Source organism: Centropristis striata, chromosome 3 (assembly GCF_030273125.1).
Source record: "Centropristis striata isolate RG_2023a ecotype Rhode Island chromosome 3, C.striata_1.0, whole genome shotgun sequence".
NCBI lineage: Eukaryota > Metazoa > Chordata > Actinopteri > Perciformes > Serranidae > Centropristis > Centropristis striata.
Window position 1 is genome coordinate 35,225,001 of NC_081519.1, and position 11,578 is coordinate 35,236,578.

At 36.1% G+C, this 11,578-nt stretch overlaps 1 protein-coding gene across 3 annotated transcripts in view; it reads left to right on the top strand.

Moving 5' to 3' along the window:
* LOC131969025 (metabotropic glutamate receptor 4-like) overlaps window positions 1-3,231 on the top strand; it is a 203,304-nt gene extending 200,073 nt beyond the window's left edge. For all 3 annotated transcript variants that reach the window (XM_059330139.1, XM_059330137.1, XM_059330136.1), the window contains one exon: window positions 1,449-3,231. In XM_059330139.1, the coding sequence (XP_059186122.1) occupies window positions 1,449-1,498 (50 nt within the window). In that variant the 3' untranslated portion in view covers window positions 1,499-3,231. The remainder of the gene's footprint in view (window positions 1-1,448) is intronic.
* Window positions 3,232-11,578: the final 8,347 nt, after the last annotated feature.

Consider the following 11,578-nt stretch of genomic DNA (forward strand, 5'->3'; position numbering starts at 1 on the left):
AATGACAGATGATCTTACATGAGTAAGCTAACCCTGAACAATGCTGTGAGATTTTCTGACCCTTATTCACTGTATTCACAGGATGGAAAATGACCCAAAATAGCATTAAATGGCCAAAGTTTTAGATTTACTGCTGTATGTAAATGTTACTTTAAGTCAGCAGAAACTCTGAGGGAAACAACTACTATTAACAGCCGATCTATGAAAACAATAAGTAAATAGAGGAAAACAGAAGAGATTAATCGATGTCTTGCTGTGCCGTTTGATGTCAGAACAAGAATAGTAGGGGGAAAATTTACATTTCTAGCATTTTTAGGCTTTTTAAAAGTTTGGACATCCCATAGTATGGTGTTTTTATGCTTTTTGTGAACAAACTATACTACCACATGTATCAACAAAGTAGAATTGACCCATTTTAAGCATTTTAAAATTTGAACATTTATGACAAAAATCGACATAGAATAGTATGACTTTTTTTTGAGGTTATGATTTTTGGAGATCCCATAATATTGTGTTTTTCCCCCTTTATTGGACAAACTATATTACCACATGAATCAACATACTATAACTGACCCACTTTAAGCATTTTTAGGCATTATAAAATTTGAACCATTTTTGACAAACATCGATATACTATAGTATTACTTTTTTTGAGGGTATGGTTTTTGGACATGCCATAATATTGTGTTTTTACCCTTTTCTGGACAAACTATACTCCCACATGTTCCAACAGAGTACCATTGGGTCATTTGTAGCATTTTTAGGCATTATAAAATTTGACCATTTTTGACAAAAATCGACATAGTATAATATGACTTTTTTTAGGGGGGAATTTTTGGACATTCTATAATTTGGTGTTTTTTTCACCAATCTGTGATGATCAGCTACATTAGAGCAGGAATCTGAAGTCAGCAATAGCTCTAGACAATCACATATGCAATTAATAATATATATATTAATATTATTATAATTTTGGATGATTTCAGTGGTTTAGTCCGTCTGTTTATTGGCTTGCAGCCATAAACATCTCCATCCAGCTTCAAAGGGCGTCTTTGACAAAAGTAATCAATAAGATTGAAGGACAGTTTTTTTTTTTTACTTTTTCTCTTTTGACATCAGACGGCACAGCAAGACATCGTTACCCCTGAGACTCGTTTGTTTTACTCTGTTTCCTTATTGTTGTAATAGATCGCAAATGTTTTCCTCTGAGTTTTTTGCCACTATACTGTGCGCACGCAACTGCCAGTGACTTCCAAATTTCACAAAAAAAGTCATAGAATAGTATGAAGAATTTTTCAGCCATCATTTGGCATTTCATTTTACACTTGTGACATCAGTAGAAAATGCTAATAAAGACACCTTGAGTTGTCTTACTCATTTGTTAGACTATAACAGTTCACCTTGATTCCATTTGACTCTCAATCTCCCCTCTCTTTCTTCTCTTTCAGCTTTCCCAACAAAGCAAACCTACATCAGCTACAGCAACCATGCAATCTAAAGGACAAAGGTTCTTATCGTAATTCAGGATTTCCACCTTGACGGAGAAAAACATGCAGTGGAGTTTCACACAGCCGGCATAAAAAGATGGATGTTTCATTTTACGGGTGGAGATCACAGAAGCGTTGCCCAAAGACGTGACATGGCGAAGAGAGACCACGGGGACGGACAAAACAGGGGACCAGAACAGATAACAGCACAATTGCAAGGTTCCATCTTCTGTCTGCCTCACAAGAATACACACACAAAAAAAAGAAAAATGAAAAATACTTGCATGGCAGAGGACTGGAGACTGATGGATGGAGCTTTCCTTTTGAGTGTTTACATTTCAGCTATGCCCTCTTTCAAAGACTTCTCTGTCATCTTGAGCAGTGCTGACTGAAACTGAAATAAAATCAAGAATTTGTTCAGGTGTTTTCAATGTCGTCTGCCAGTTTTGAAAACTGTAATTAATCTTAAAACCCTCAAGGCATCACAAGGGATTAATGAACACCAAAAAGGCATGAAAACATGGCCCATGGATTTCTAAAGGGGGGTGTTGTGTTTGTTTTTATTTCTAAATGTATTCCGGTCTCATGAGTCAAACGACTGGAAATGGCGATCATCTCAACAATGCAACAAATCTGTATCAGACTCCACATATTTCTTTTCCCACTTCCAGGTTTCCACTGAATCAGTAAGAAGGACTACACGTATAAGATGGTCTCTGCCGATTTTGAGCATGCCAGTTTCAACATCCTGTGTTGTGTTGTTAAAAAAAAAAAAAAGAAGAAAACGAAAAAATAATATCTTTGGAATGCGTTTAAACTCCGTTGCAGCGTTGTTAACAATTGTTTGGGCCCGAGCCTATTGTACGTTAAAAACTGTTCTCTAATGGTGAAGGTCTAGTGAGTGATTATTTATCTGTGCTTAAGTGAGGCCATGATTTGTATTACCAGCTAGCCCAAGGCTGCCACTGCCCTCCGCATACCTGTATGTGCTTTGAAACAGCGGCTCGTGGTTAAAATAAACAGTATTTTATCCAGGAGATGTAACTGTAAGCTGTCGTCCAGGATGACCCTCCCATCACTGCCACCAGCTATTCTCTTGGTCACACGTAGTGTAAGGGTAAAGCTTAGCTGTACAGATCCATTAGGAGGGGAATTAAGATGAAGTATGCCCTTGAGAGGATTGTGCAATATGACCTGAAGGTGATATCCATAATGGACCAGCTACTGAGAAAATTCATTACTATACATGTCGTCCTCAGGCACTCTCATGATAAGAAGGAGGTGTCCGGATGTTGTAAGGCTTTTCAACAAATGAAAATCTAATTGCAAAAATATAAAATATCTCTATCAATCACCCTGAGCTCGCTGAACGGATTAATAGTTGGCTTCGTGCAGTATAAAAGCCCTCTAATGTCTTGGGGAAAAACATTGTGGGGTCATTTGTGTTGTGAATTCAATGCTGCTCTTCATGCCTCCCTCTGTATTACTTTCAACACCATTTGTGTTGCAGAATAAAATGTGAGTGCTGACCAAATTAAATGGCAAGTTAATGTATGTTATTAAATAAATTGATGATGTCTGCTTTATGTCCTGACATATCCGAAAATTGGGGAAAATGTACAAAAAGATACAGTGCCTGGCTATCTGAATATGTATTTGTAAAACCTCATGAAAACTAATGAAGTGTGTGAAGCATGTTTAGTTTTTTTTATACAAAATTTTATTTCTATTAAAAATGTTTTCAAACTTCAACAACCGTTTTATGTGATTCGGTTAAAAAAAAGGTTTTTTTTTACTTTCTTTATTATGAATACATTTAGTGCATATAGAATTGTACAATCGCAAACGTACATCACCTGCAGCTAAATGACTGGCAGCTCTTCTGAGCGTGTCTTAGTCCCGTTGTAAACTAATAATACACATCTAAAAAACAGGTTGTCAGCCCTGAAGGAAAAGAGAATGGCTGCCATCAGCTGAATAATATGTTGCCACCACAGCTCTGATAATAGCACTGGAAGGATGGAGAATTGGTGGAGGGAAACATGAAATTATTTAAAATGAATGGTTTGCGGCTGCTTGAAACCAAGGCCCCTGCACACAGCGAGCTCTCAGGATCTATCATCTCCTCCACGCCTCCCTGATACTGTTAGCCCACTATACAAAAGGCAAATAACAGTTGTTGCATAGCAAGTGAGTATATATCTTCACATGGCAGAGACAGAATGAGGTGTATGCAATGTTTAGTCTCATGGGAATACAAGGTTTTGCATGATACACACTCTTGATGATGATTTTTTTGTTCAAACTAATTTAGAAAAATATCTATCTATGGCAGTCTGGCAGCAAAAATTAAGTACTTAAGACTTAAGGTTTGGGGTACTCAATCATAGCAGATCATTTTGGAGCATTATTATTACCACATCTGTGAACAAAAACTTGGAAAATCTACAGTAGAGCAGATAATAAATAAACAACACCCACGAAGCTCAAACTAAACTTGGTGAAGAAGTCGCCTGGGGACCAACTACAATCATTAGATCTGGTAAAAGTCGTTTAATTAGTTTTGATGCTCTCCACAACATGTAAGACTTATTAAATGTAAGAAAAAACCCTGGTATCATAGCTCAAATTTCATGCTGCAATTTATTATCTTATGGAAAAGCAAGATCCCACACACTGCTCTTGCTCAGCACCAGTTTATTGATGACTCACTGAGAGACGGAAGCATTAGTGATCAGGAAATTGTGACGCTGAGAAAAAGCAGTGTTTTCTTTGTGCTGAGACATAAGGTTCACATGTGTGAATATCTCCTTTTACATATCATGCTGCAATCGATTGAAAATTCACTGTGAAGTCACAAGCTCACATTAAAGCACCTTGCATCACTTTCAAATGCACGACCACATGCACTTGTGAAACGAGTAGAAACTAAAGAGAGTTTTTGGCTGGCTGCCAGATAAAAATCTATATACAGTGTGAAAGACACTGCAAGACCCTGATGTGGGATACCAGCTAAATAAATCAGTAAATCGATATATTATTAATAAATCACGCTTGGCTAAGGCTGCAAATAACCTCTATGTTGTTCTTCTAGACGGACAAACTGTAATGATCGTCCTACTGGATCCTACAGATGTGATTATTGAGAAGCAAAATTAATGAATTTGCATTCGCTTCTCTGAAGAATCCGCAAATAAAATAACAAAAATCTATCTAATGCATACTAAACAAAAAGCATATATATATATATATATATATATATATAGTATATATACGTTTTTCAGAGCTTTAGAGATCTTGTCTATGTACTGTATTATAGGTCACAAAGGATTTGGAAATCATTGCATTTTTTTTTATTACGTTTTTTTCACAGCGTCCAAACTTTATTATTATTATTATTAATATTATTTGTGTATAGCTGTATTGTCTTTAGAAAATGCAAGAAGAATATCAAATCAAATCAAAAAATAAAAATTACCTAATTCATCCCCGAGGGGAAATTCAGACAGTCTGGTAACTCTGGAAGAATAAGTAATAATTTCAATTTTCGATAGATAGATAGATAGATAGATAGATAGATAGATAGATAGATAGATAGATAGATAGATAGATAGATAGATAGATAGATAGATAGATAGATAGATAGATAGATAGATAGATAGATAGATAGATAGATAGATAGATAGATAGATAGATAGATAGATAGATAGATAGATAGAAACAAAGAAAGGAAGAAAGAAAGGAAGAAAGTAAGAAAGTAAGAAAGAAAGAAAGTTCCTTCCCTTAGATGACTTTTTGAAATGATGGCAGCACTGTGCACATCAGCTCCAGTCAGCAGAGACTTCAGTTCCTACAACGAAGGACTTCCCTCCCGACTGTGGAGAAGACGGGCGCGTATGCATTATTTCTCCAACAGCTGGCCTCTGCACGCTCCAACGCATCTGAGTCTGAAAGCCCGCAATTTCCAATAAACTTGAAGAATATTTAGGACAAGTTGAGATTTTGTTCGGCAGCGTAATGGCAAGATGCATTCAGAAACAAATTCCTATGGGCAGTTATAATGACACCACTACTCAGAGGTTCAATGCAATCTACTCAACTGTGTAATTGCAGATAGGGAGATACAAATCCTCAGATAGACGATGAGGTTCATCCACTTATAGACTTATATGAACTGGTGCCACTGTAAATGTTACAACCACGCCACATTGTTTATGATGACGAGGACAGCAAATTGCAGAAAAAAGGAAAAATTCCTCCAGAGTAGAGACCCCTCCTCATCGTGATCACAGTGACAATGACAGCTCCTTCAGATTAGCGAAGTAAATTAATTCAAATACCGCTCCCTCTGCCACATCAGTGGGAAATATTAACATGAGCACATATACCCACAAAACCAATCACCCGAGGAGTGGATCACAGTGCAATTACTAATCCTTTCATATGTTCTCGAGATGGTCTCGGCACATTTTCCAAAGACAATTGGATCATGTCAAAGTCTGTAAAAAGTGTAAATGGAAAAAAACATTCTCAGCTCCTCAAAAAGTAATTCAAATTGGTTTAATTTCATTAATCATTTAACTGTGTCTGATTGCAATGGACGGGGAGTAGAAGCCATCTTCAGAAGTAAAACGCAACACTGAGACAATCCTCGTGCAAAAAGTATGAATAGCTGAGCAGATAAAACTGCAGCCAGTCCTTTTCTTTTCCCCGTGTGCACCTGAGGATAATACAATACAACTGCCCTCAGGTGACAGAATGAGCACAGGAGCACATTCGTCTAGAATTGAGCACCAATAAGAGAAGCAATGCAGTGTGTTTCTCTCAAGGGTCCTTTGACTGAGCGCTCTCAGCTGAGCAGCGCTGCTATTGTATACCATCATAAACAGACAGAACACTGACAGTGCCGGCTTTGCAGTAAAAAGTCTGATCTTTCAGCAGAAGGGATGGACGTGAAGAAGAAGCAGGAGGAGTGATTCTGAATGTACGTATGAGGCGATAAAAACAAGTATTTGTGTTATAAAGTACTTGAGGACAGTGAGCAGTGCTCTCGTGATGACGTCTTTGTGCTTAAAGAATCCCATTTTCCCAGATATTCAACTAATATTTCATTCACCTTCTGTCTCTGATTGTGATGAGTGATCATCAGAGACGTGCCACTGTAGCTTATACACAGCGCATACGATATGTTGCTAGGAAACAGTAGCTCATGAATATCCTGCAGCCATTGCACAATCAAAGCAGTGATGTGCTGATAGTTCAGTGACTGCGTGAAAAAATAAAAAAAATATGTTGAAAAAAGGTAGCTCCCTTCAGGAAAAACAACTGAGAGACAATTAAATGGATGCAATACATAAATATAATTCTTATATTATTAATAATTATAATAAATATGTCTATGTGAATATATATTTCTGAATACTGTATGCACATTTCGGTCCAGCTGTTATGTTGTGACATGGCGATATAGTCACATACTTCATTCAGTTTATCTATTACCGATAATGTACTCTACTTTATTCCAGAACGTGTTAAAGATGCACACATATGCCTTTTAGGGGATATTTATAACACCTAATAATTGTTTTAATAGTTTATCATTAACATCCATTATTATTAAATAGTAAATTGATAACTAAATACATTTTCGCACAGTTATTTTACTGTCAGACAAACTGTACCATTGTACTTTTACTATAAATATTATTTTACATTGTTTAGTACTTTGTAAAGCATTTTTAAACAATATTTAGAAGATATCAGTGCATAAATAAACACTTTTTTGAACATTAAAGCATGCAAACATGAAGAAACACAAAATAAATGAACCTGAAAATGAGCATTATATGTCCTCTTTAAGTGTTATAAATTCCACAGGATATGGATATAATTACAGAACAATAATCTTACAACTGCAAAGTGTTAATAGGGCAATTCTCCTTATTGTAGATAAAATTCCATGACAACACTAAAGCCAACACTGCGTTAGTCTGACTCTCAATACTTCCTTCACATTTGTGGCACTAATGAAGATGCAAATCTTGAAGAATAATAGTTATAAATACTTTGAAATAATACTAATGAAAAACTGAAAAAAAGCCACATAATTTCCTGAAAAAGCTGGACACTGTGGCTTTTTTGGGACCGACGTAAATAGTGCAATTGTTGGGGACTATTTTCTGGGACACCTTTCGTGTGTGAGTGAGTATTAACAGGCAAGACAGTGTATGTGCGATTGTCTCTAAATAAACTTCAGTGCCCCAGTTCATCCTGATGAAGCAACATGTCACCAGTGCAACAGAGTGGCTCATTTACATGTTTTAATGGTTTTGGACGACAAAAAGCTGCAGTAAAAAGGAATTACTTATGTCAGACTACACAGACTTCTTTTAGCATCATTTCACTGGTTTTGGTTTTGGTGTTTTCATGGGATTTGTTGACTTTAAGACTTTTCTTTGTCTTATAAGTGGTAACAAGCAGTTAATTGTGTTTACCTACCTGTCCATGATCAGTCAGCTATTGTTAGAAAAGCAATTATTGGATTCATAACCATTCTCTGATCTGAACAAAAACAATTCGAGTTAATTAGTGTAAAGAAAAAAACATTTTTTCATGTATCTGAGACTAATTAGCCACTGATATATCATACATACTTAGTATGATCAAGATTCCAGATGTAATTTTGATTTACCTATAAGTTATTTGATTCATTTTTATTAGATATTGTGCAATAGTAGACATTAATTTACCATTTGATGTATTACCAGAGTGAACATTAAGTAGATGTTTATTTGCAGGTTGCTATAAATGTTTTTTTTATGATATATTTATACCTTTATCAATTTATTTGCACTGCGTTCTGTGTTTTGGGACAAAAGATATCCTTAGGCAGATCATATTGTCTGTCAGAAGTATAAGTGTTTTCATTATTATTATTATAATAACTCCATCAGTCTTGATGTATATAGATAACACGATAATAAACATCTGACGCTTATGTTGAGATACTGTCTTGCTGTGTCTTTATAATTAACTTTCTGTCTCACTTTACTAATAAAGGTGATTTATATGTAGTTAATTGAACTATATTGAAGCAGTTGTCTGTTTCTGTCATTACAAATGATATTACAGCATCATCCACACAGCAGACAAAGATGTCATTAGTCATCTTATCTTCGAGGTTGTGCTTTTAAAAGATAACATACCCGTGTGTCTGTAATACACAGCTAGTAATCATGTTGAATGTTGAGTCCACTGAGCGACGCTTCTAATTGAGCCCGGGGGAAGGAGGGGAACCAGACGAGTGCTGTATGTAGAGATCCCCAGGTTAAAGACAGATACTCGAGTAGCATGTTTCCCTCAGGGAGAGAGAGAAAAAAAAAAAAAAAACAAGTGTGAGGAGGTGGGTAGAGCCTTTACAATGAAACTAGGCCATCCTAACAAGGACTGAGAAAGACTGTGACAGTAGAATACAGAGCCTGGTATACCGCAGCCAGGGCCTCTCATATTCACAGCCAATATTGCTTTCATTTGCTTTGCACCATTTCATTCTCTCCTTTAAGCTCTGCCGACCTCAAATGCATTATGATGTTGTATGGTAAATATACTGTATTTCTTCAGTTATTCTGTCTCTTCTCATATCTATGGATTTCAGTTATTTCAAATAATAGCAAAGAGCTGCTGTCTGCACCATCTGTCAGCACTCACGTGTTATTCCTTTAATCCATATTTCATTCTTCTTTTTTTTTCATGTTTTATGCTCATTAATATCTGCATAATTCATAACGACTGAATTGCTATGCCTGAACTGACATGCCTCTTTTTTTGGGCAGCTAAACATATCTCACATTCACTCACTTGGATTGGAGAGATTGTGTTGTGGTTCTTTACATTTCAAGTATTACCATCATGGTTCTTTGGATGGCAACGTTGAGATATCTCAGCAAGTATTACATGGAAAACATTGCATTGTGCAAACACATTTATGGTGCCTGTAAGGATGAATGCTGGAGCTTTTCATAAGGTGGCCATTTGTTGTATTGAGGAAAACATATTCGCAACTATAGGATAATTTGTCAACACAATTTCAGTAAGATATCAAGCTCTTCTGCGTTAATTAACTAATTATAACCCACCACTCTCAGACACATCCATCAGCATCAGTTGTATTTTATGTAAAGCGCTAATTATAGCATGCTGGCTCTGTGAACTAAGGTAGGTGGTGTACATGGTAAGCATTAAGGGATGAGCCAGTACCCTGTTAACAGGGCTGTCACAATATCAGAGTTTCACCCCACTATGAATGTGGCCAAAGGTATTTACAAATATTATTGCAATATTTATAGAAAATTTGAAAAAAAATAATAAGCTAGTTATGTTACAATTGCCCAATGTCAGCTGGGATAGGCTCCAGCCCCCCGCGGCCGGAGTGCGGATAATCGGTTAAAGATAATGAATGAATGAATGAATGAATGAATGTTATAATTACAATTGGTACAGTGTCATTTAGCAGATGCTTTTATCCAAAGCGACGTACATTTGAGAGTTCATACAACACAAGCAACAATCTCAGAAGACAACACATGAGTAAGTGACATGATTGAAGTCTGAGTGCAAATAATGCATAAAAGATTGTGTCTATTATGTGTGAAGGTGTTCAGCGAAGAGCTGGGTCTTGATTCTCTTCTTAAAGATTGAGAGGTTTGGTCATTCGTTACACCACTGGGGAACTACAATCTGTTGACTAGATTTTTTAACACTTCGTTTATTGTGAGTTTTTTCTCTTTTTTTAGAGAATGATTTCCAAACTAAATATAAGTGAATTGCTACGGGTGGATAAGAAGTTGCTGTAGTTACTATTTGCTAGAAAACTATTTACAGAACAGAACGGTTTGATGCACGGATCACATTTATGTTTATGTCTGCAGATCGGGCGGGTCAGATCATTAGATTTCTGATGTGGATGAGTTGCAGGTGGGTAAAATAAGTCATCATGAATGAGGTAAATATTTAATATATTCTCTCCAGTACATTCCCTGGTTTTATTATTGCACTCAAAGCTCCACAAATCCATCAATTTAAAAAAAAATGTGCAGATGAAAAAAACTTTTTTTTTTTTTTTGTAACAGAGGTGATTAGAAAGCCTTATTCCAGTGCCAACAGAGGCTTTCAGTTAAATAAAAGTAGTCCACAGTATCACCAGGCAGACGCTTAACTCTCAGTATAATACTGTTGACTGACTAGAGACTGGCTGGCTTTTTTTTGCTTTTGTTGTTGAACTCTCTCAGGACACCCCTCATTCTTTTGTTGCTCCTTCCTTCTTTGCTGAGCGTGTGAAAATAGCAGGAGCTGGTGGCAGGAGGGAGTTCTTTCAAAAACACAAGCTGAAAAACCCAAAATACAGGTGAAGAAATGTTGAGGCACTGCTATTAAGCAACAGTACCAGCAGTCAGTTTATTGTAGGGAGCATTAAGATTCTTATTAAAAGGCTGCTTTGTTGTTGTTGTTGTTGTTTATCAACATTTCATAGATAGAAATGAAGTCACAATTACATTTAACATCTACATCGTTTGACTAAATAATCCAGTGAAGCTAAAAGGATTTGAGAAGTTATCAACAAGTCGGAAAATATTAAGCAACAATTCTAGTAATCGTTTCAGTCATTTATCAAGTAAAACTGCTAATATTTCCAAGTCCCAGCTTCTTCAAAGATTTGCTGATTTACTCTCTATTACAACATTTTCAGATTTAATATCTGTAGGCACTGAAACTGTAATGCATTTCATCCTGAATCTATCATGAAAAAAGTGTTGTAACGTGACATTTAAAGAAGCACATTTTGAGTCATTTTCATCTCAGTTACATACACCTTAGTCATAAAGTTATCAGATCCTAAAGCCTAACCACAGCTAAGGAATGGCTGGCATACATGATCTCAATTGTAATGAAATACAACATATCTCTAATTGTTCATGCAGATGTTGGAGGATTACAATATTTCCATGTGATCAAGATGACCACCAGCATGAAACAAAACAAAATATTGAGTTTGGTGGTAGTCTGAGTGTCATTCTAGTTTAAAGTAAGATTTA